Raw genomic sequence first — 26330 nt, 5'->3', positions numbered from 1 at the left:
TGATGATGCCAAATGTTATAAAATACTTTAGCCCTTCCTGCCCCCCATGTAGACTTAGTCACCATCAGACAGTTTTTTAAAGGGATGAAATTTAAATATACTATATATTACATTATTTCAAAATAGCATCTATCACTATGCAAAACCCTATAATTAAGCTACTAAAACTAGTTTTTTAGTTCTCAAAAGCATTTTAGTTATCAACCAAAGTAATTCTTAAAGCAGTATTTCAGCAAACAGATCTTAACAATGGACCCTTTGTGTATGCCAGTTTGAATGTTGCGGTTAAATAATAGCTAAGATTCTGTAAAATTGGAATTGGAATAACATATTATGAATCTGTCTTCATTTCTTTTCTGCTAAATCCTCTTTGCTACCTCGATTACTGTGTCCACATGTCCAGATTTTTTGCCACACCCCTCCTCTCCTCTAAATATTTCTCTTTCTCTGTCCCTTTTGCCTCAAAGCTCCAGGACAGGCCAAAGGCCACTCACTTACATTAATGCATGAGTTTACTTGACAAAATGTGAGGAATCATGAAACAGCAAAGTATGAGATCTTGGCTGAGGTGAAGTTAGAAAGGGAGTAGGGCTCAGAAGACTGGGTTTGAATCCTGGCTCACGTTTTAAACTCTTTTGAGCCTAAACTTCGTCAGCTGGAAAGATGAAGCTAGGAGTTCTAGCTCCCGGAGTTGTTGAAAGCAGCGCCTGATAGACGTGTGAGATCTAGCATGTGGTCCACACCAGCCGGGGTGTTAGCAGGTCAGAACTTTGGCTTATTCTCTGCTGAAGCCCCAGCACCCAACACATGGTACTAGCAGACTCTCAAGTGTTTATCGAACAAACATATTTGCGATGAATAAATGGCTGATCACTGTGTTAATTTACTCCTATCTCTAACTCTTACTCTTCCACGATTTTCCTAAAAGGAAATATTTTTCCTTAAGTGTTTTTCTTACAGTGTTTGTTAGAATCTTATAGATTTACATGTAAAACCTGATTGTCTTGGTAAATGAATGTGGTTTCTAGGCCTCTGCAGGAGGATGGATGAGATAACTGCAGAAATGAGAGGTTAAGAAATGTGAACACTGCCTGGCCGGCATGACTCAGTGGTTAAGCGTTGACCTATCAACCACGAGGTCACAGTTCGATTCTTGGTCAGGGCACATGCCTGAGTTGCAGGCTCAATCCCCAGTGTGGGGTGTGCAGGAAGCAGCCGATCAATGATTCTCTCTCATCATTGATGTTTCCATCTCTCTCTCCCTCCTCCCTCTCCCTTCCTTTCTGAAATCAATAAAAATAAAATAAAAAATAAAGAAATGTGAACATCCACATATCTCAAAAATGGACCCATACTCAGATCTGGCTGACTACTAACCCCAGGCCTTGATCACTAGGCGCGCTGCCTAACATTCTCTCCAGGTGACAAAGATTCTTTGCTTGACCAGACTTTATCGAGCTCCTGAACCTTCCCCTAGGCCCATTTTGCACTTCCTTGTAAAATTTAGTTTTAGCAAGAACCCTACTAAGTCCATTTAACCAGAACATCCCAGATCCACATACACACCCTCCACATCTGAACACCATCGCTACCCGATGACTTCTCATCTACCATCCCCAAGGGGATTTCCAGTCACCTTGACCTGTGTTCAGCAAGAATCCTGTTAGGTCAGTTTAGCGAGAATCCCTTCTCCCTGGTGTTTCCTTAAAATAATTTCCCATCCACTGTCCCTCGTCCTGCTCCTCGGCTCTACATTCCCACTTGCTTTCGCTCTATCTGAGTTGAACCCAATCTCTCCCCTCCGCTGCACAATTCCATCGCAGTGGTCCCTATACCTATTTCAGTAGCCCCTCTGACCTTGAATAAAGTCGTTCTTACCAGGCTTTACCAAGTGTCATTGACCATATATATTTTTCTTTAACAAAGGAAAGACACGTCTCAGGTTTAGGTCCTGAGAGAGTAGAGAGCCGTTTTCTCATTTTTATTGAAGACTGTTAGCAGCATTTGCTGGACCATGAACACTTAGGTGCCCAGCTCTTACCACTTAAGGATTTTTAAAGAAATACTATGGTGAATCCTTTTGGAAAGCAAAGCATCAGCCAATTTTGCAAACCCATTATTACTGCCTCCAGATTGGGCTGGCTTGAACTAAACTCAGTTATTCCTCTGCTATACAGCAGGGGGCACCCTTGAACGGATTTTAAACTTTTTTTTTTTCCTGTAAGTAGTTGCTGAATGGGTGTGTTCGAGAGTATGAGAGAAGAGAAGAAACAGCAAAAGTAAAAAAAAAAAAAAGTTAAAAATGATTAAGTAAAGTTTTAAAGCTTCATGAAGCTCAGAAAAGAATAAAAGCAGCGGCAGAAAACCAATTGATGTGTTTCACGAATTGTTACTTAGAGGTCTCCTAACGTGCCCCACATTCATTAGTTCCCAATCCATTTCAGTTTCATTTGTTCCACATAACTATTTTTAGTTGAGGTTTGGTCCTTTTCACTTCCCCATTTCCCCAATTCATAAGTGGTGCCTGCGGCACTGAGGAGGCCCCGGGAGCTGGGATATCAGTTTACACTGGGCTTCAGTAAATAGCCGTCAGAGATCCACCCATCGCCCTGGCCTTCCCCTTCCCTCGCCCAGGTCCTCCCCAGCCTCCTCTCGCAGGGCGGTGCTGCCCGGAGCGCCCGCGCCCGCGGCTCCAAACCTCCTTCGCTGAAACTTGCTCTCACCCCATTCAGAGCCATGCTTCGTGTGATTGTGGAATCTGCCATCAATATCCCTAAAACGAAATTTGGGAAACCGGATCCTATTGTTTCTGTTATTTTTAAGGGTAAGACAAAAGTTTTCTTCCTTTTCTCAAGTCCTGTTTCGGAATGTTCGTGTTCTGGCTGCTTATAATCCGATGAACCAGTGTTAACCAGCTGGGTCTCAGATTTCTCAGCCTCTAAAGAAACGCAAGTTCTTTCAACGTCTGCGTTTAGGCGACTGACAAGACCAAATCCCTGGCTTTGGCTCGAGTTGGTTTACCTGTGCAGGTCAGGGGAGGGGACCGATTCTCGGGGAAGGCACTTAATTTCCCCCAGGGCTTTGCGGTTCATTGATTGACCTCTCAGGTTAACTCTGATGAGGTACTTTCTATAAGCCCGTGGAGGGAAAAACTGTATTTGTTAATCCCCAAATTTCAGATATCAAAAAAGGTCTGTGTGGGTTCAAAGTAAGAGTAACATGCACTTTTTTATAGTCCGTGCCAGTGAGAAATGGGTAAAGGAGGAAAAAGTGCAATTTAATTGTCCGAGGTACCATTACTCGTAAAACAGCCCCTCTCAGCTTGTCACTCACCAAGGAGGTGGGGGGGAAGCTGTTATTTTGGATTAGTTTGTTTCCCCGTTATTTTGTGCCTCTCTGTAATGGTTCATCTATCCAAAGTTGGGATGTTTTTGTATGTTCTGTAGCTCTTAGGTTGCTCACAGGGAAAGAGCCATGTGCAAAGCACGCCTGCAGGTTGGGGAATCTATTTGTAGTTGGGGATCTATTTGAATGACCTTGGGCAAGTGACCCAATTTATCTGGATGTCAGTTTCTTTCTGCAAAATGGGCAAGGAGATTTTAGACCAGATCATCTTCAAAAGGCCCATTGTAATTCCAGAAGGTTATTATTCTATGACATTTAATTGCAGTGGAAGGGGACAGGAGTGGCTGGAGTGACGGCACTCTCCCAGGCATTGTAAAGTGGTTCCAGTTTTGACTGGACTGATGTGTCTAAATCTGAGTTTAAGAGCCTTTATCATTTTCTGTTTGTCCAAGATCATTGGTAAGGGCAGGAGGGTGAGAGTGAGAGCGGAGGGCATAGAGAGTGGGAGCCTTGATGGGCCCAGCTTTCCTGACCGAGCCTCGGCACCTTTCTCTCTTCCAGTTTCTGGTTAATCTATGCCTGTCTCTTTTCTTTGTATGTTTTATCTCTCTATTTCTCTTCTCAAACTTCTTCCTGTGAGTATAAGCAAGAAATGAAAGAAATGAAAATCAAAGTTGCCAAATGGTTGTTTTGTTTGGAGAAATTTGGGGGCCTTGGCCAGGTAGCTCAGTTGGTTAGAGCGTCGTCCTGGTACCCCAACGTTGTGGGTTTGATCCCCTGTTAGAGCACGTACAAGAATCAACCCATGAGTGCGCAAATAGATGGAACAACAAATCAATGTTGCTCTGTCTTTCTCTCTCTCCTTCTCTCTTCCTCTCTCTAAAATCAATAATAAAAAAGAACTTGAGAGCAAAAGTTGGATTCTTAAAGGACAATGTGTCTTGAGAATCTGGTTAGTAAATATCATGTAGTCACGTTATATCAGAGTTTATTGACTTGTATTAAGTTAAAAATTTTTCCCTTGAAGCTATTACATAATAGACACATAACATGAAAAGTCTTTTTCATTTGCCATTGATATGTAAAGACATGTAAACACATATTGGGTTCATCCAGGTGATGTCATTATTTGAGGCACATTATATCGATTATAAAGGAATCAGAGTTTAACACTATACCAAAATTTGACTTATTTGTCAAAAATTTTAAATGACTAAAAACATGTCTAAGGCTATAAACATTCAATTGAAAGTGGAAAACTTCATTTATTGGGAAAATATAGTCTATCCAAACAATTACATTTATCATATTAACTCTGGTCTCCTTTGGTTGTACAAACCCAGTGGTAAAGTCATTCATTCATTCATTCATTCATTCATTCATCTGACAACAACCTGACAGAAGAAACAACTGTGAACTCAGAGTGGGAACATCTGGACTATGGCTGCTATACTGTGTGATGCATATATACATACAAATATATCACAATAACTAATATGTAATTGTCAGTTTAAATTAAAAATGTACAGACAACAACAAAAAACTAATAATCCAGAAGGGATTATACAACTAAAAAGTGAAAATTCTCATCACCCCCCTCCTATTCTTTTTCTCTCCCCATGCTTACCACCTAAAGGTAAACACTCTAAACAGTGTGAATTATTCCTGACTTTTTGGTGTAGACATGTACTGGTAAGTTGTTTCAACCACTTCCTGTTACAACAGTGTTGCAACAGATTACATCCTTACAGTATATACTGCGGTGAATCTTTCTGAAGTCAGATTACCTGGTGTGTGTGTGTGTGTTTCTTATCTTTTAAAGATGGGTTTGCTGAACATTGCCACTAAGTTCCATTTTCCTTTTGCTTATCTCTTGCTTCTGTGTCAAATCTCTTGAAAAGATTGATTGAGAGGAAATTTTCTCAATCAATTGTGCTTTTACAATGTGGCAGCATTGCATTCATATGAAATATCAGACTCCTAGGGAGCATTTTGTTGCAACTATAGCGATTTTCTCATTCCATCCTTATGATATTGTCCATTCCGTCAGTAGAATTGTCTCTAACATCTTTGCCTTGTGGACTGGCTACTGCTATTGTCCAGATGGTCATCAAATCATTGTCATGTTAGCCCGGCCGGCGTGGATCAGTGGTTGAGCATTGACCTATGAACCAGAGGTCACAGTTCGACTCCCAGTTGGGGCACATGCCTGGGTTGCAGGCTCGATCCCCAATGGGGGGTATGCAGGAGGCAGCCAATCAATGATTCTCATCATTGATGTTTCTATTTCTCTCTCCCCTCCCTTCCTCTCTGAAATCAATAAAAATTTAAAACATGAATTCTCATGTTATTACTTGTTTTTCCAAATACCTCTTATTTCATTTGGACCTGTTTTTGGAGTGAAACCCTAGATATTGCTGGGACCCCTCCCACCTCTAATGAGCTTATCAACTTTGTAGTCTGGAGTAAACCACTTGACCTCTTTGAAAATGTTATTTTTCTTCTTTTGAAAAATGGGACTATGATGGATTATCTGTTCGGGGTCCAGAATGAGTCACCCTGAGATGTACCTCTGTGGTATGCAATTACTTTGAGCTAAAGGCAACTTTAGCCACAGGCCCAAGAGAAACTTCTGTCTTTCCATCCTGCCCCAATTACCTAGAAGAATTTGAATTAGGGGACTTGCCCTTAATAAATATTATCAGAGATAACTTCTTTTGACCTACCTATATGGCAGGGCAAACTTCTTCTTACTAAAGGACTGCTCTTATCGTCCTGCAATGACCCTTTAAAGCCCCCAAGTGCATTAGCTCATCCCTAGCTCAGGGTGTCTTACACACCCCAATTCCTCTTTCAGTCTCTGAACTTCTCCTGCCTGTGGGGGTCTCTGATTCTCTCATGTATGAAGGGCTCTTACACATATATATGTGTTGAATATGATTATTTTCTTTTGCTAATCTGTCTCTTGTTTATTTGCTTAGACCAGCCAGAAGAACCTTGTGGGTAGAGAAATTTTGTTCGTCCCCCACATCTGAAAGGGAGTAGATCTGTAGAGATTCCCCAAGGCTGTGATTTATGCAATAGAGGGTTTTCTGATTATTCTTAGTAAATCTACTTTGTTAGTTGAAAATATACAGTTGAATTTTTAAAAATAACCTTTTAAATAAGCAGGAAATCTGTGAGATTTCATTTAAGGGTGGTGAAGTATGAGGGGAGAGAGATCCAGAGGGTCTCCTTCACCGTCATCTCTGAAGGCACCTGGTGAGGGGCCCTCAGCGCACCTTCATTTACCCAGGGAGCCCCATCGGACTAGTTTACCCAGGGTGCCCCATCGGACTAGTTTACCCAGGGTGCCCCATCGGACTAGTTTACCCAGGGTGCCCCATCGGACTAGTTTACCCAGGGTGCTCCATCGGACTAGTTTACCCAGGGTGCCCCATCGGACTAGTTTACCCAGGGTGTCCCATAGGACTAGTTTACCCAGGGTGCCCCAGAGGACTAGTTTACCCAGGGTGCCCCAGAGGACTAGTTTACCCAGGGGGCCCCATCGGACTAGTTTACCCAGGGTGCCCCAGAGGACTAGTTTACCCAGGGTGCCCCAGAGGACTAGTTTACCCAGGGTGCCCCATCAGACTAGTTTACCCAGGGGGCCCCATCGGACTAGTTTACCCAGGGGGCCCCATCGGACTAGTCACAGAGATTCCCAGTGGCTCAAACTGACAGTCATGCCGTGTTGATACTGCCCTAGGACCACTGGATTGTACAGGCATGCCACGTTTTATTGTGCTTTGCTTTATTGCTTTACAGGTTTTGCATTTTTACAAATTAAATGCAAGATCTTCCACCAGCAAAAAGATATGACTTGCTCTCTTATGATACTCTCTTTATTGTGGTGGTCTGGAACCAAACCCAGGATATGCATGTATTTGCAGAACACTTCAGAAGGCAAAAATGTTTAATCTACTGAGTCATCCATTCCCTTCACTTCCGGGAGAACGGAGTTTAGACACTCACCACTAAGGAAAGTGGCCCCACCCTGCTGAAGCATGGGAACTCTCAAAGGCACATTTCTCAAAGCACATTTTACAGGCTCTCAGTCATTTGTGAAGCCACCGCTGCCTTACAAAAATCAATCAGTGTGGCTTGTTTTTCTTCCTCGTCTACTGCTTCTCCTGTGCATGCCCTCAAGGTGAGTCCAGGGTGCTGGCACTTGAGGGCTTGGGTTTACTGGTGAGTTACTCCATCCCCATGGGATTTGGCCCTGCCAAGAGGCATGGGGTTTTTATACCCTCTGCAACACCTAGCACAGGATGAATATACATTTAATTTAAATTTAGTTTAGTTTTTTTTGTTGTCAAGGTAACATTTGTTTATAACATTATATAACTTTCAAGTGTACAACATTATAATTTGAGATATGTATATACTACAACATGCACACCATTAATGACTCAGTAAATTAAAGACTTTTGCCTCTTGAAGTGCTTTGTACATCCATCCATTACCATACAATTGTTGAATATACATTTTAAATGGTGCCCAGGTCCTGGGCCTCAGAGAAGCCAGAATCGTGTCAGGTCGGGAGCCATTCACTGTCTCTCCCTCAGGGACTGAGTGGCCTCATGCCTTTGCCCCTCCCTGCACTGGCATCCACTTCCTGTCTGCTCCTGGGCTGCCTTAGCGGTACCTCCTCCTGCTCCCCTATAATTGACATGGGACCTGCATGGGGCTTTGGGTTTCCATGGAGGTGACTTGGTCTTGATCATACATCAACTACCACCTCGATGTCTCTAGTCGAGGAATTGGTTATGGATATTATTTAATTTTAGTTCATTTAAATGTGCGTAGCCACATGTGTTTGTTGATGACCGCATTGGACAGCACAGAGAGCGGGCGAACAGCCACAGTGGTTAAGAGTCCAGGACTTCCTCCCACTCACAGTTGCCCGGCATCTCTATACCTCAGCTGTCTCATCTGCAAAATGGAGAGATCAATAGACCCACAATGAGCATGAGTAAAAAGAAAGTGTGTAGAAAGTGCTTTAAATGTTCAAAGCAATTTGGGTCTCCCAGAGATTCTGGGTGGGCGGACAGCCTGAGTGATAGCCACTTACTATATACCAGCACTATCATTTATTAAATTCTTACACTATCTACACCTGTGTGTATGATCTTATTTAACCCTCACTTTGTTAGGGATAGGTATTATTATCATATTTATTTTACCCATGGGGAAACTGAGGCAGAGACAGGTTAGAATTCAACTTGGAACCATCTGATTCAAGAGTCTCTGCGTATTCCCCGAGTCATGATAGATGAAGAGATACAACCTGTGCTGAAAGCAACCAAGTTAAATTATGAGTGCTTCTCCCCACGCTGAGTGGGTTGAGTTGTTTGGTGTGTTGGGGTCATTTGGATCCAGTCTGTAACTGGAAGAATGCGTACCAAGAACAAAAGGATTAAAAAAAGAAAAGAAATAAAACCCAGCCCTCCTGGGGTAAGTTTCCACAGGGCGAGGAAAGCCTTTATGACATGCTGTGACTCAGAAGCTGGGAGCTGACATAGCTTAGCAGTGAATTAGTTCCTCTGAATTCCACGCCAGAGCCATTGTATTAGCAGGGGCCAAAACTCTAACTTATTACTGTACATGTAAAGTATTAAAAATTTAATATTTTTGGCAGGATGAATCTTTACTTCACCTCACCTCAGTTCTCTGGTTTATAACTGTCATCATTTTTTACATCCCAACAGTACAACCTATAAGTTAAAAAATATATTTCTCTTTCTCTCTCTTTCATTATTAAAAAAATAAAAAATTTTCCTTTTGCTTTCCTGTCTTCACTGCCTGGGCAGTCCCTGTCTCTCTCTTCCTGCTCTCTTGCTGCTGTTTCTTCCTACTGCTTCTCTCAAACATCAATTCACTCAACAAGTATTGATCAAGAGCACACTCTGCCAGACTGTGTGCTCAGCACTGCAAATCAGATGAGGAACAAGCCAGACGTGGCTCCTGCCCGCATGCAGCTTACAGTCTAGTGCAAGTCCTAGTTCTGAGTGAACTCCTGGAGGCATGACCATTATTTGCAGGTCATATTGAAGATGAGAGCTTACTAGCTGTGAGACACTGCTCTTGGAGCTTCACATATACTTATTCATTTAATTCTCACCCCAAAATGAAAATTTTCATTTTATGACTGAAGAGACCAAGTCTTGGGGAGAGTGGGTTGCCTCATTCAAGGTCCCACAGCAGGTTCCAGGTGGAGCTGGGACCCATACACCCAGCTGAGGGGGTGACATCCCTGTGTCCCTAGGCACACGCCCAATCAGGCATCAAACCCCAAAAACTGGGTATGACCTCTTACCAGGAATCGAACCTACAAACCTTTGATGCATGGGACTATGTTCCAACCAACTGAGCCACACCCGCCAGGGCTGTCCTCATTTTTGAGGTGAGGAGATTGAGTCTCAGATGGGGCAAGAGTGTCCAAAGCTGGGCAGCCAGGAAGAGGCAAGGAAGGACTAGCACCCCCGTCCCGAGACTCTTGGTCCTGCACACTTTTACCCTGCTGCGTGCATGGCTGGCTTTCTTTGTGCTTGACATCTCCCTTCATTCAGTCTATGCTCCACCCCATCCCACTAACAGCAGCAATCCACAAACTGCCGATGCCAGCACTGCCTCAAACCTGCAGCAACTGACCAGCCTAGCTCGCCAAGGAGCCCAGAGGTCAAAGCCATGCATAGCACGGGAAGGAGGGCTGAGGACAGTGCATGAAAACTGCTGCCAATGGCAAAAATCCTATTTAGAGAGATTATTAACATGGGACGTGGGAGCTGAGGCTGGAGCCTAATTTAGCTAAATGTTTGTTGCCCCGGAGGGATAGGATTAAATGAGCAAGATTTTGACTCAGTGCTTTGTGCTTATTTTCAAAGTTCTTTTCTGTGACTATTTTCTTTCTTTTTTTTTTTTTTAGAAAAAAAAATGTGTATATATATTTTTAATATTATTTTTTTATTGATTTCAGAGAGGAAGGGAGAGGGACAGAGAGATAGACACATCAATGATGAGAGAAAAATCATTGATCAGCTGCCTCCTGTACACCGCCTACTGGGGATTGAGCCCACAACCCGGGCCTGTGCCCTTGACTGGAATCGAACTCAGGACCCTTCAGTCCGCAGGCCAATGCTCTACCCACTGAGCCAAACCAGCTAGGCTATTTTATTTTCTCTCATACCATCTCTTGGAGATAGGGAGAGCAGAGGACCTGGATCCTCTTCACGTTGTCTGATGGAGGCAGTTTATCATTCCAGCCAACACATGGGAGTGTCTGTCCCCCGTGTCCTAGGCACTTGCACACTTTCTCATTTGATTGTAGACCCAACGGTACGCTTTCCATCCCCTCTTACAGGACACTCCGACCTTGACCTGCCCCTTGGAAACTCTAGGAACTCTCCTTCTCCTCAAGCTGGGTTTGAAGGGAATTTGCCAAATAGCAGCCTTCATCCATTGTCTAGCAAATATTGCCTCAGAAACACAGGCAGAGGCTGGAGAGGCTAAGAGGCTTAGGAACCGGAACAGCTGCATGCGACTTAATTTTACTCTAAAGAAGGTTAATAATAGTAACAAGTAATATATGCAAAGCCCTTAGAAGAGTGCCTGGCATATTAGGAGCCCCTATATATGGCAGCCATTATTCCTGGGCATTAGGTGTCAATATTTATTAATGAACAAGTCTAGATACAGAGAGTTGGAGTAAATGGCCCAACGTCACTCGGCTGTAATGGTGAAAATGTGGCAGGTCGCCTGGCACCCTCAGCTCAAGGAGTTGGTAAAGAGCACAGGTTTGGAAATGAAACCGACTGGGGCTGCAGCTCAGCTCTGCTACTTAGCTCCGGGGTCAATTCCCACCCCAGAACCTCCGTTTCCTCATCAGTCAAATGGGGATTTCTGATACCTCCCTTGTAAGGATTAGATGTGAATGTGTTTAGCGTGCCACACACAGAACAGACACTCACATGCAAAATAAACAAACCAACCAAAAGGGCACAAGGCTCCGTTCTCGATCGAGGCAGCCAGTCCAGGAGCCTGGCCTACCTGGGCTTCCTCCGCCTGCAGCTGGGCCGCTGGCAGAGCTGGAGCGTGGCCACTCCCTGGGGCCAGCCTTTAGGAAGAAGGTCCTGTCTGAGTCATTCAGATCCACTCAGCTTGACCGCAGTTCCCTCAGATTTGGTTTTGATCCAAGAGCTGTATGCCTGAAAGGGCATCTCCAGAGGCCAGTGGGGCACTGGATGCGGAAAGCGGAGCAGGGGCCCTGCCTGCCTTTTTGTCTGGGCGTTCCTGTTGATCAGTGATATCAGTGACTGCTTCAGAGAAGTGCAAACACAGCCTTGCTTTGTACCACAGCTGCCTTTTGGCCAAAATGCCTTTCCCCTAGAACCCGTTTGGCAACCTCTCCTGGAGCCGCAGGGCAGCCAGGTTTGGGAAATGAAAAGTCAGAGATACTGTTTTAGCCAGCTTGACCTGGGCGGGCCGCATGTCTCGAGCTCCCCCGGGTTCCTCTAAGTCCTGAGGACAGAGGACTCTCCTGCTGGCCCTTCCCAGAGCCTTCCTGGTTCTTGTGGAAATTCTCCCAGATGCTGGTGGCTGCCAGGGAGAAGTAGACACTGCCCACATACCAGCTGCCCCAGGGGGCCTCAGAGCTCTGGAACGGAGCCAGGTGAGAGAACTGTTCTACCAGGGCTGTGCCCAGTGCCCCTGAGCACTTCCTCTGGGCCCTGCCCTCCAGGAAGGGCACCACAGCCTGGACAACCGCCTGGGTCCACAAGGGTTGCTGCCCAGCTGCTATAATAAGAAATCCTAGCTCTTGTTGAGCTTGCTGGGCCCTGTGCTGAGCACTTCATAGTCATCCTCTAGCAACTCTAGTAATAATACTTCCATGAGCTTATGAAGTCCAAGTCATTCAGATCATGGAGGGATTACTATGTAGTGAGCACTCTGGGGAGAATAACAATATTAATAAAATACAGCTTCAGCCTTCAAGGGGTCATTATCTAGTATTAATCTCCAACTTTGGAGACTGCTCTGTGTCTCTTTGCCCGAGTCTGGATCCCAGCTCTACCATTTCCTAGCCATGTGACCTCTGGTAAATTGCTTAACCTCTCTGTGTCTTGGTTTCCTCCTTTGTAACTGGGGATGATCATAACAGAATTCACCTCTTAGGGTTGTTGTAAAGATTAAATGAGACAGTCCATGGAAGATACTGGGAACAGTGACTAGTTCATAGTACGTAATAACTGTTAACCATACATGAGTGGGCTTCAGGGGTGGGGGTAGGGTCTGTGAAATTCAAGGCCAAATAGTGGGTGACTTTGTGTGTATGTGTGAATATTTTTCAAAACGAAGGGTCCGTGACCTGGGGACGCAGAGATGAAGAAGTACTTCTGAATGGGAGGTCAGGTGTAGCTGCATGGCTGATCTGCTTACTTTGCCTACCAAAGAGCTGAGTTAAGGAAGCTTTGTAAATGACACATCTCCTGGGGCCCTTTAGTAAGACATAGCAATCTAACCAGTCAGGACTCAGGGGGGCTTCATAAGACTCATGTACCTGGAAGAAAACTTAGGGATTCTCTAGTCTAAATTCACATGAGGGACTCTGAGGTCAATGGTTGAACCTTTTGTCTCCCAGAGATAGCAGCTCAAAGAAATGGAGAGTTAACTGATGTGAAAGTCCAATCAGAAATGCTGGGCCAACACCTGCCCTTTTCCCTGCAGAATTGTTAAGGCTCTGTGTGATGGCGTGTCTTTGGAAATATTTAAAATGTGTTACCATTATAGCTGTTACTTCCATGAGCACCTGGCTCTCCAGAGAATAGGGTGTGTGTGTGTGTGTGTGTGTGTGTGTGTGTGTGTGTGTGAGTGAGAGAGAGAGAGAGAGAGAGAGAGACAGAGAGAGAGAGAGAGAGACAGAGAGAGATATACTAGCATATATATAGAGAGATTTAATTTAAGGAATTAACTTATGTGATTATAGGGGGCTGGCAAGTCTGAAATTTGTGGGGCAGGCTGGTAGGCTGGAAACTCGGGCAGGATTTCTGTCAGAGGCAGGATTACAGTTTTGAGGCAGAATTCCTTCTCCAGGAAACCTCAGTTTTTGCTCTTAAGGCCTTCAACTACTAGTATTTGGACAAAGCCCATCCATATTATGGAGAGTAATCTGCTTTACTTAAAGACAATCCTATATAATAAAAGCGTAGTATGCAAATTGTCCCCTCCACTGGGAGTTCCTCTGGGAGTTCGACCAGGGGGCGGGGCCTGCCTGGGGAAGGGAGGGAGTACCAGGCCGGCAGCTGGCAGCTGCTAGGGACCTTACCAGTGCACTGGGCCTCTAGTTGATTATAAATGTTAATCACATCTATAAAATGCCTTCATCCCAACATCTAGACTGGTGTTTGACCAAACAACTGGCATCACAGCTTAGCCAAGTTGATACACAAAATTAACTAATCACACTGGTCCGCTCAGCAATCCAGCCTTAGGAGTCACAGTGTCTCTTGAGCCTTTTCAGTAAGAGTCCAACACACCGTCTGGTAGATGAATAGCAAAGGAAATGGTTCCGTGCAAGAGGGAGCATGCTGGCTTGGCAAAGAGTGCTTGTTCAGTTCTCAGGGAAATGTTACTCAGAAGTTGGCATGCAGGTTAATTGCTGCAATGGTGACCTTCACAAAACTGAGGGAGAAGCAGGCGTAGCTAATCAGAAAACAGGAAATGCCCCAAAGAATGCCTTGAGTTCTGGTCTAGGGTGTATTCTGCATTTGAATCTCTTGTTATGTTCTGGGCTGAAAGTATTTGATTCCTTTCCATAGGAAGACATAATCATCTTAATAAAATCAGAGTGGGAACAGGGGGAGGTGGTGAGAATGGAGAAGGGGAATTTTCCATAATTTAATCTGATGTTTAGTGCCTGCAATTTCAACCCCCCTTTTTTTTTTTAAAAAAAAAGAGGTAGAATTGAATAACTGAATATTAGTAATATAAACATGTGACTCCGTGGCTTCTGATAATAAAGGAATTTATCTATTTTTTAAAAAAATAATTTATCTTTCTTCCCCTCCCCCCACCCCGACAAGTCTATGCGTAAAAATAGGCTTTAAACAAAATGCAATGTACACATATTTTGATAGAAATCAGTCTCCTCCTTAAAAGGAATTCTCCAGAAGGGAGAACTGGTTTGCTTTCCAGGAGGAGAGGAGCTAATGCCAGCGACTTAACCTTCCCCTATTAGCTAGGGAGATAAGAGGTCAGTGTTTAAATGTACTAGTCCTGAGATTGTTTTGTCTTTTAAAGGAAGAATTCAACTGAGTAAAGTTGAAGGTATAATTGGCTCCATTAAGCGAGTCCGGATAGAGGGCAGTGCCCTTAGCACGAACATTGTGTGCAAGTGCAGGAGCACAGGAAGTTCCACCTGAATAGTCCCATCTGGTCTGTGGTCAACCTACATCAGCTGGGACTCAACCGGTCCCCTTTGTTCTCCACACACAACCGAATCATGTCTTTAGGTACATATATTGGGAGAGTTGTTGGGCAACTTGATTTTTTTGTTGTTGGATTATGAACTTTTTGACGTTACAAAGTCCAGTTTCTAACACCCTCCTTCCCAAGTTGCTTGTATCAGCCAAATGAAGCTTAGCCTGGCATTCACGTCTTTATGGTGTGACCATAATCTTCCCACACAGCTTGGTTGCCTTTACTCCCTTCCACATCCCTTGGTTCCAGCCAGTTGGGCTGTGCAGTGTCCCTAGACATGACCTGTTCTCTTTGCCTCCGTGGCTGACCCACCCCATTCCCCCCACCTGAAGTTACCTTTTCTCCCAGCTCCACATCCGGTCCATCCTTGTCCTGTGATCCCCAGCTCAGCCTCTGCTTCCTCCTCAAGGCCTTACCTGGTGCCCACAGCCCAAAGTCGCCTCCCCTTCTCCTGAATTTGTATTTTCATCTGTACCTCTCTGATGCCAACTGAAGCTATCTCTGTATATCAGTCACATCTACCTCCCTGCTGGACCACCTGAGAGCAGGAACCATGTCTTAGGTATCTTTGTATCTCCCACAGTGTCTAGCTCAGTGCCTGACAAGTGATATTTCAAAGATGTTTGTTGGATGGAAGAATGATGATGTTGATTAAGGTTTGTGGAAGAACTCACTTACTGATCATTTCCATGGGCTGAGCTATGAGGTCCCTTTGCCTGACCTGGCCACTCATTATTCCCATCACTGACCCTCTTTTTTTATATACATACTAGAGGCCCGGTGCACAAAATTTGTGCATGGGTAGGGTACGTAGGCCTGGCCAGCAATCAGGGCCGATCGGGGGCCTTCTGGCTGCCCACCAGGGCCTTCCTTCCAGCAGGCAGCCAGGGCCTCCCATCCCTAGCTTCCGGTTGCTGACCAAGGCCTTCCTTCGTTCCATGCCACCCCTGGTGGTCAGCGCATGTCCTAGCAAGTGATTGAACTCCTGGTCTCCTGGTTGAACTCCCGAGGGGACACTTTGCATATTAGCCTTTTATATATATAGATATCACTGATCCTCTTACAGGAGGAAACTCCAACATGAAAATGAAGCAGGCAAGAGCATGGTAGGCTTTTTCTAGTGGGTGAAAATGTGCATAGGGATTTGTTTGGTTCCTCTATTCCAAAGCCCATAAACTCCATTTGTAGAATGTTTTGAGACCTAGAGTTATCTTATACCCTTCTCTTTCCCCAGTTACCAGCACACAGCAGGTGCTTAATAAATGTTTGAAAATGAATGAACAAACAGGTGACCTTTTTCACACTCCTCAACTACTGACTCTGGACCAGCCCTGTTCCTACTGGGGGCTGGGAGCGTCAGTATATACCACCCTCAGCATTATAGTCTCGCAGTGTTTCTTCTCCTACTCTGATTCCCAGGTCAATCACTAGGCTTGGGATTCAATTCAAATGAGCAAATACCAGCTCTTTCTACAGCCTCTCTGGTACCCTTGCCCCTCCCTTAGCTCCCTGCCTGGAATCCTGGGGAATTAGAAACTGAAATTTGCTTCAGTATCATCCTTCAGTGACTCAAGTACTACTACTGCAAGCTCCTGTGTCCAATTTCTAAAAATTATTTACTGTCTTCTCTTTTTTGTACTTGCTGGGACCTCTTGCAATTGCCCATCTTCTCTCTTGAAGATCTGCCGTGGTCTCAGGGTCCAGATTCACTCCCTCCTGACTTAGTTCTCCAACTACACAGCCATGATCATGGCAGCAAGGGTGGTGGTGAGCTGGAGAATGAGTGATTAATGGTATCAGTTTATGCAGGAATTCCTAACCTTTGTCAAGGTTACCAACTCATTTGAGAGTCTGATGAGAGCAACAGACTGTCCCCAAAAAACTCACAGATGTAATATTTTATGTATTGGAGCAAATAGTCTTAGAGAGTCTCAGAATGCCCTGAAACCTGATCTTGGACTTCCCTGTGGCCACTGCCCAGGATGCCAAGCCACATATGATATTTATGCATTTTCTTTTTTACCCTCTGGTCCTCACTATGAGTTTTTTGAGTTCTTACTATGTAACAATTCACCCAGTTATTCATTTATCAGTACTTTATTAACAAACTATTTTATGCCAGGCATTGCTTTTTGCACTGAAGATATAACAGTTATTTTTTTAAAATACAATTCTTTACTGAGTTTATAGTACAGAGAGTCATTAATTAAGTAGTCACACTAATGAATATTAAATTAGATAGTAAAATCGGGACTTTGAGTAGATGTTTCATTTCATGTGTCTTCTTTATCTAATGTTTCTGGCAGCTTCCAGTGAGGCACTGCGGTGTGGTAGCAAACACACTCAGGTTTGGTACCTGATGTAGGTTCAGATTCTGGCTCTGTTTCCTTATTAGCTGGGTGACCTTAGACGAGTTAGCCAGCTTCTCTCAATTCCTTGTCGGTAAAATGGGGATGAGAATGTTGACCTTGCAGGGCTGTCTTAAGGATTTAGACATGCAGTAGAAAGCACGGCCTGGCACTTGTAGGTGGATATTTAGGGGAAGCTGCTGTAATTGTGGATAGAAACCATTTTACCCAGCTCCTTCTGCTTAAAAATCCTTTGCATGGATCCTCTTTCTCTCAAGAGCACTTGTACTGTAACTAGAGAGGAAGATTGAGAGGTTTCTGTGGATGAGGGGAGGGTGAGTGGGCTCAACATGGAAGTGTGGGAGAGGAAACCAGGACAGCTGATAGTGACATCAGACTCAGACCCAGTGAGGGGCCGTGAGCCCCACAGAAGGGCCACAGTCAGAGCTCACGGGTCCAGGCAGGAGCTGATGGTAGGGTCATGCTGCAGTTTGGAAAGGGAAGCCAGCGAGGCTTTGGGAGCCCACTCAAGTGGAAAAGTTAATGCTTAGCAGAGGGAGGGTGATGACTCATGGCTTTGCTATGCTGAGGTCTTGGAAGAATGAGGTGGTGAGTCCCCACTGCCAGCCATGTGCTGGGAGCCTTGGCAGTGTGACATTCCGCTGAACAAAACACATTACCTCCTACATTTCGCTGTAGTGGAGGGGAAGCTGAGGATTGGTTCAAAGTGTGGCCGCCAACGGGAGACCGCCTGGGTTCAAATCCTGGCCCTGCTTCTTACTAACTGGGTGACTCTGAGTCCGTTACGCAGCTTCTCCGTCCGTTTCCTGAGCTGAGAAAGAGGGATGGAAATGATTGTGCATACCTCCTAGGGTTTTTAAGGGGAATCAAAGATGTGAGAGGATAGAAAATATATATATGTTGGTCTCCCCCTGCAATCCCGTTCCTGGCACAGGGCTCCTAAAACCCGTGTGAATTCCTACGTGCTACAAGCAGTAGGAGCATGTCTTGTTCTAGTAGTTGGTCTTTGACCCTGTCCCTGACACAGGGCTCCTAAAACCCGTGTGAATTCCTAAGTGATAAAAGCACCAGGAGCATCATTTGTTCTCAAGAGGTTACTCTGGGGGCGGGGGGTGGGGGGATGGGGGGCGCGGGGAGCTCCTGGATGAGGGCTGGTCACAGAAACACCAGGCCGGAATGAGAAGCTTGGAATTTTCAGCCCCACCCCCACTCTTCTAGGCAGGGGAGCACATTCGTGTACTGGGAGGGTGATGCACCCTAACTCCTTGGGGACAGAGCTTGGAACCCTCTCAGACCTTGCTGTATGTATCTCATCTGGCTGTGCATCAGTATCCTTTATCATATCCTTTAATAAACTGGTAACATGAGTGTTTCCCTGACTTCTATGAGACCCTCTAGCTAATTAATGGAACCCACCGAGGGGGTGGTTTACAAGTGAACTGTCAGAAGCACAGGTGACAACCTGGACTTGCTTTTGGTGTCTGAAGTGGGAGGGGCGGCCGTCTTGTGAATTGCCTTGTGCTGAGGCCTGTGGGAGGGAGTCCAGCTTAATCTTTAAACTGCATCAGGGTCTGGACCACACGCAGAGGCAGCATGGACTTCAGAGCTGAAACTCCAGGTCGTACCGGTGCACCTCTGCCACGTGTGAGCTCAGACACCTTTCTTAACTCCTTGGAGTCGTGTGTCCTCATTTATAAAACGGGGACACCTGCATGCCAAAGGTTAGCTTTGTTGGTTTCTTTCTGCAAAAAGCTGGAGAGACAGAGGCCCTGGGTAACCTTGGTCTACAGGAACTGGTGAGGGAGAGGCAGGCGATTGCAGCATTTCCATGATTTTGAGTCCCCCATCCCAGACCTGGCGATGGGAGAAACGTTTTAGACCGAAACCTGCTGCTGGGTCTGGAAAACTTTGATTCAGGTCGCCCCTACCCTAGACAGATGAACGGGACACACAGGCACATCGTTGGCCTTCGGGGAAATGTTCTTTGAATGAACAAATGAATGGTACCTGCTCTATAAATACTTCTAATTGATTGGTATCTCTTATTTTTTATTTGCAGATGAGAAAAAGAAAACAAAGAAAATTGATAATGAACTCAACCCTGTCTGGAATGAGGTGACTTTATTATTATTATTTTTTTCAACTTTGTTTCAACGGATAAACTACATCTGATTACCCCATCTTTGGTCAGAGGTGAACACTTCCCTTTGGAAGGAGAATCTCTGCATTTTCCACCTCTCACCCCCTCCCCCGCAATCCGTCCCCCTTCCATCTCCCTTTGTGGCCAAGGAGACAGCAGAGCAGTTCAAGGAGACAGAGCACAGTGACACGTCTTGTGCAGTGGAGGTGTGGTGAGCGGTGCGGTGAAGAGGGCTGGGTTCTAGCCTGCAGCAGCCTTGAGCTTGCTGTGCGGCCTTGGTCCAGTCATGTTGCCTATGTGGGCACATCTGTAGAGCAAGGGGGTGGTATTAGAACATCTCCAGAGTCCCAGAGGGAACGCTCCATAATTAAAACCATATCTGTGTGTGACTAATCAAGAATGTACCACGTGATACTTTGTGTGTCTGGCTGAGTCAAAATATTTACTGTTTTTATTTTGATAAAATAATATATCTTTAACATGAAAATTTTGAAAACTTCAGATCAGCATAAAAAATGACCTTTGGCCCTGGCTGGTGTGGCTCAGTGGTAGAGCCTCAGCCTGTGAGCCGAAGGGTCGCAGGTTTGGTTCCTGGTCAAGGGCACGTATCTGGGTTGCAGGTTCGATCCCAGTTCCAGTTGGGGAGCATGTGGGAGGCAACCAATTAATGTGTGTCTCTCACATAGATGTTTCTCTCTCCCTCACTCCCTCCCATTCTCTCTAAAAATCAATGGAGGAAATATCCTCAGGTGAGGATTAACAAAAAAAATACTACTTTTGGTCCTACCATCCAGAAGCAACTACTGTTAACATATGGGATGTATCAATAAATGTTTACTGAGTAAATATGTTTAATAAAATGTGATATCTTAAAATTAGCAAATTAGCTTCATAAAGCAAGTACAGTTTCTTATCCTACTTTTTTACTATTATATCCTAAGCACATACCTATATCATTTCATTCAAAAGCATTTTTAACGACTATGTAATATTGTATTGAAGGGATATAATATAATTTATTTATCCCCCTCCCCTGTATTTAATATATTTATAGATATGTGAAAATTGTCATTCTTTCCACTGAGTAGGATTTTCCTATGCTGGCTAATTTTTGAAAAGTTGATTGTCAGCCCCATTGTTTTTTCCAATAGCCAGTCACACCTCCCTGGGTAAGCGCAGTGATAAATGTCTTCGATATTTTCACTAAGGAGTCTGTGAAGACTTCCTCTCCCAGCTAGTTTCAATATCTCCATATGATAAAGACCATACCTCCTCACTGAACGAGGTGAAGGCAAAAAGCTTCTTAATGCCTTTCTGAAAAGCCCTCACACAGAGCTCCAAGAATAAAATAAGTAAAAGTACATGTACGTGTGCATTTAGTGCTTCATGTCTGAGTGATGCTAGCGTGCCTCTGTATATTTGAGGTCAGACCACATGGGCGATGGCAGAGAGGTGTATGATCATGTGAGCAAGTGTGTCCAGGGCATCATCCATCTGACACCATGTTGTTTCCCACCCCTTTCCTCCCTCATATTGCAAAAGTATTTATAAAGCAAACTTTTTTTTGTTGGTAATCCTTGCCCGAGGATATTTTTTCCATTGATTTTTAGAGAGAGTGGAAGGGAGAGGGAAAGAGAGAGAAAAACATTGATGTCAGAGACATATCGATTGGTTGCCTCCTGCATGTACCCCAACCAGGGTCTGGGATGGAGCCTGCGACTGAAGTACACGCCCTTGACCAGAATCGAACCCGGGACCCTTCAGTCCGGAGGCTGATGCTCTATCCACTGAGCCAAACCGCCCAGGGCTCAAGTAAACTTAATTGCAGTTTTATAACTGAAACCTAACCAAATGAAATGCCAACCCCAAACCCATTAGGATTAGAAGGTGTGTTCTAATATGAGCTATGAGACAATTTTCCATCCATTCCGGACCCATTACAAGGAGCATTAAGTCATCAGTAGATACTGCTTTATTTAATTCATTTATTACACAATCAATCAAAGGCATCAGTGGTACTGTGTTGATTTTTTTTTTTTTTTACATTTGTCAGTAGACAGTGATTTGTTGCATTAAGATGAAAGTCTCATCTGACTATAGCACTGGCCACAGTGGGACATTGAATGAGGGGCTGATGCATTTTAGAAAGTGTTTTCTAGATCATTCATCTCTTTGATAATATTATGTTTAGGAAGAGCAAGTAATTTAAAAATAGCCACTGAAGAAAACATTTTCACGTCTACGTTTTATTTTATTCTTGCAACAGTTGTGGTAGGCATTGTCAGTTCTCTGACCATGAGGTAGGGGTTGGTGACGTGTCCAGAGACACAGAGCCTGGTAAATGGGAAGCCAGGAGTCACCACCGGGTCCTCGGAGGCTAAGTCTGGTTTGCTTTCCCACAACCCTCAGCAGCCTCCAGGCTTAGAATTTAATTTATAATTTAATCACTTCCATCTAACTATAAATTCGAAAGGTTGACATTGGTGAAGATAATGACCCAGCGTTTAGTGTTGGTACATTTCATTGTATTCCCTGATCCTTTTAACAGCCTTTTTGTTTTCGTAACCTTTCTGTGGACAGATTTTGGAGTTTGATTTGAGGGGCATACCACTCGACTTTTCATCCTCCCTTGGGATTGTTGTGAAAGATTTTGAGACAATTGGACAAAATAAGTAAGTTGATTTCAACTCTTTTTCTCATTTGATATATTATCTTACTGTTGTTTATTTTGTTGAAGGAACACATCTTTAATAACATTTTATAATACTTCCAATATAATCATACTTTAATTCCATGTCATCCCCCACTTCTGAGCCAATATCAGCTGTGGTTAATCAATCACGGTGCTTTTATTCAAACATCTACTAGTATATTCCTAAAAGGCTGCAGACACTAAGCCACCATAGTCTATCCAATTTGGCACTTAGTCTGAAAGCTATTTACACTCCAGAAACTTCTTTGTTAATTACATAGAGTCATTTCCTACTTCTGGTGGTTTATCTGAACTGCAGCTATATTGGACAGGCAAAATACTTTCTCCCAATTATGTGTGTATATGTGTACTGGTGACCCATATACATCTCATTCAAGTGATACTTCCAGCCACACCTCCATTTTAATGTCTTATTAGCCTTTTAAACCTTTAAACCTTATTAGATCTAAACCAGTTTCCTTGTCTTATTGCCACTATCAATTTCCAATGGGGGAGGGGGTGTGATGGTACGCCATGGTGGCACCGAGGGTAGTCCCCTGGGTAAAGCTGGGGGTTCCCAACTAGGTTTCCAGGGGACAGAGTGACCTCAGTAAATTCACTTCATTCCTTGATCTGGACTCGGGCCTTTTATAGACTCAGAAGCCAGTCTTAGGTAAATAGTTCAAACCAAACTAGCTTACAAGAAACCCGTGCTTAACACCAGGTTACTTACTTACTATTTTCCGATGGAAATAAATGCTTGGCAGGAGGGCATTCCTGCTCTCTGATCATTGAATTCTCCTTTATGTCATACCACATAAGAAGCCACATTACTCGGTATCTTTGATTGTAAGATGTCATTGACCATAAGAAGTACTATTAAATTAATAACAGGTTTGGGGGAGAAGGAAGCCTGATATTAAATACCTGTGTCAATTGTAAGAAGCATCCCAATTTGTAGTAATTTCATTCCTAGTAGAAGGGGAATGCATTTACAAATGTATGCCTGAGCCTCAGGTACATTCGGTATGATCAGAGGGCTGCCATGAGAGCAACACGTTCAGGTAGGGTGACCATGTGCCCAGATTTGCTTAGGACAGTCCTGGTTTATGGTTGCAGCACAATGATTAATAATGCCTCTTTTGCTGTCAGCAGTGGCTTGGTTTGGCCACTAAATTAGATGGTCGCCCTAATCACTTGGGATGTTGGAGAAGCACTGAAGAGGCCAGTCAGGTGGAGCTTAGAGAGCAGGAGAAGCTGGGACAGGGGAAGGAGATGAGGTCATCAGAACCACAGCACACGGCTTTGTGAGCCACAACACAAGCTTTGGGTTTCATTCCTAGTCAAGCAGGAATCCATTAGAGGGTTTTGAATATGATCTGACTTATATGTTAGAAGGATCACCCAGGCTTTCTGTGTAGTTGAAACCAGCTAGGAAGCAGGGAGACTGTTATGTGTTCATTTTACACCTGTCGAAACACAGTGGGGCCCCTGGATGACAGCAGTGATGGGAGAGGACAAATCCCCGCCAAGGCCCACGTTGGCACCTACTTTGAGCGTTTGGTGTGTACTTCTGGAGATAGAATTGATGTGCGGTCTATCTGGTCCTGGACATTTTTCTTTGCCATTTTGAACAAAGAAAACGACAGTGGGCCCTGTTACAAGGGTCCTTCTAAAGTTGGGGGCTCCATGCATCTTGCTGAGATAGGTTGCACCTGGTGCCATGGTGTCTGCTGAGCAGGAACACAAAATGAGCAGCTGTTCCTGTGGCATTGTTGGGACAGGGGAGTTTTTAGGCCTAACGGAAAAAGGCAGATTCCAGGCCAAACCTGAAGCTGGTCTTCATTAGCTCTCAACCTTTCCCTCCCCTCCTTCTGGGTGGCTTCCTCCCCCTGACTTCTCCCAGCACCCACTGTCCTTATTGCTGCTCCCGGCTCCCACTGGGCCTGCCCTCTGGGCCACATGTGCACCATCTGCCAATTCTTTTCTCCAACAAAACTTGTGTGTCCTGTGTCTCAGTCCTTCAAGGTCCTGCTGGCTGAAAGGAACTTTCCAGAAACAGATGATGATGTAAGGGCTGCTCAGAGTTCACTGTGTTAACTTCCCAGGAGCGATGACCTTGGGACTGAGATCACTATGACTTATCTGAAGGAGTGGACAATATGGGAATTCTGGGCCCTGAGGCGGGATCATTGGGGGAGGTCTTTGGTCTTTTGCGTTAGGAGATTAGTTCTCTGTCCCGCAGATTTCCCTGCATGGTTGTTTCCTGTCTTCCATGAAAGGCCCACCCTATCTGCTCTGGAGTGAACACTGTGTGATAATGATGCCCTGGGATGCCTGTCCTCTTACCCTCCTCAGCCAGCAGTTGTGACCTTTGGCCTTGTTTCCTCCAACTAAACAATGTGTAGACGTTAGTCACATTACCTGCAGGGAAAAAATGACACTCATAGCTGTGTGATTGTTCAAACTATTTGTGTGTTTTGGCCCCATATCTTCTTCTTGGCTTTTCTACTAAAGCTTCGGCCCTTGAGCACTGCTCACCGCTCAGTGTTGGAACGTTTTCCTCACCTGGAAGCACAGGGTGGGGGCAGAGGATTTTTCTCCCAGCTTAAGGAATGTCTTGCCTGTTAACTTTCCTGTTGCTGTGGAGACCGGCTGTGCAAATATGTCTGCTGCTCTAGGCTCTCACATCTGCTGCTCCGGGGCCTGTAAGCAAACAGTGCCAGGCTGCCTGGCCTTGCCTGTGCGTTCATGCCCACACCCACAGCGACTGCCCCATCCAATCCAAGGGAGCACAGCGCCTGTGTGTCACTAGCATCCCTCCTCAGGCATTGGGAGAGGGCTGGGCATTCAGTGCAGGCTCTATTCTTCCTCACTTTATAGTCATCCAACCAGCCAGCCAGATGGAATGAGGGCAAGAGAAGAGCCGGAGGAGCCTCTTGGTCACATGACGAGCATGAAATGATATTTTTAGCTGAAACGTCAGAGTGGAAGAGTTTTCTCAGCAGTTGAAGAACGAGAGTTCCCTTTGCAGACAGCTGAAGAATGAGAGCTCCCTTTGCAACATGGCCACCAGTCAGTGAGGACTTAGGGAGTGCCAGGGAGGGACTATGCTGAGCCTTTGAATGCATTATCCCACTTAATCCGTTTAGACACCCTAGGAGGCAGGTCCTGTTTTTTCTCAGAGCGGTTAGTGATCTGCTCAAGATCCCACAGTAGGTATGTGTCAGAGTCAGCATTTATATCCAGGCCTGTACTCTTTTTTTTAAAGTGTATGCTTTTATTGATTTTAGAGAGAGGAAAAGAGAGTGAGAGTGAGAAGGAGAAAGAGAGAAACATCTATGTAGGAGAAACACTGATTGGCTGCCTCCTGCATGCCCCCCACCAGGGACAGAGCCTACAACCTGGGAATGTGCCCTGACCAGGAATCAAACTGGCGACCTTTTGGTGCATAGGATGATGCTCACCAGCCAGGGCAGGCCTGTACTCTTGACTTTTACACTGTACTGAAAACTTATAGGAACCAAAATGTAGGTGGAATGATTGGTTATCTTTTGACTAAAATGGAAGTAATTTTTCTAATTTTGAAAAAAATAAAAGAATACTCACTATCCACTGGTAGCTCCTCCCTAGGTGAACATTTTAAGTAGGCATTTTTATACTATTGAATACTAAAGCACTCGTGCTCATGCTCCACAATGGACAAGATAAATTCGGAGACTGTAGCTCATCTTCACAATGACCTTGAGAAGCAGAGATGAGATTTGAGGCTCAGAGGGGCTGAGGCTGGGACACTGATCTTGGCATCCTGGTCCTGTTGAACTCCACTTAAATTCCTAAAGAAAAATAATCTTCAGGAGCTTGGAAATGTAGGAATGAAAGATATTTACAAATGTGTGTGTGTGTGTGTGTGTGTGTGTGTGTGTTTGTGCGCACATGCCAGGGAGGAAAAAGAGATACTAAGTAGGGCTTTTGCATTTGTTGTTTCCTCTGCATGGAGAGCTCTTTCCCTTTGCCTGCAACAGATGTAAAATCTTGTCATCTCTGACCTCAGTATCTCTGACCACCCTCCCTGCCGTCACTCTCCATCTCGCCGCCCTGTTTTATTTCCTCAGAGCCCTTCCTGCTAAGGAGCTCATGTGGGTGCAGGAAGGTGGAGGGAGTCCATCCAGGCATGTGGCTGTTTGGGTTAGGTTTTAGACAAGTACTCAAGGATATTTGTGGTCCATTCATCCGCTTCACCTCGCTCAGCTTTCACCACCATCTG

The 26330-nt window shown here is 44.8% G+C and overlaps 1 protein-coding gene across 2 annotated transcripts in view; it reads left to right on the top strand.

Moving 5' to 3' along the window:
* Positions 1-2647: 2647 nt before the first annotated feature.
* Positions 2648-26330, top strand: part of MYOF (myoferlin) — a 132326-nt gene continuing 108643 nt past the window's right edge. For both annotated transcript variants that reach the window (XM_008156899.3, XM_028133162.2), the window contains exons 1-3: positions 2648-2824; positions 19291-19346; positions 21952-22043. In XM_008156899.3, the coding sequence (XP_008155121.2) occupies positions 2737-2824; positions 19291-19346; positions 21952-22043 (236 nt within the window). In that variant the 5' untranslated portion in view covers positions 2648-2736. The remainder of the gene's footprint in view (positions 2825-19290; positions 19347-21951; positions 22044-26330) is intronic.

Source organism: Eptesicus fuscus, chromosome 17 (assembly GCF_027574615.1).
Source record: "Eptesicus fuscus isolate TK198812 chromosome 17, DD_ASM_mEF_20220401, whole genome shotgun sequence".
Taxonomy (NCBI): domain Eukaryota; kingdom Metazoa; phylum Chordata; class Mammalia; order Chiroptera; family Vespertilionidae; genus Eptesicus; species Eptesicus fuscus.
This window is presented reverse-complemented; position numbering and strand designations above follow the sequence as displayed.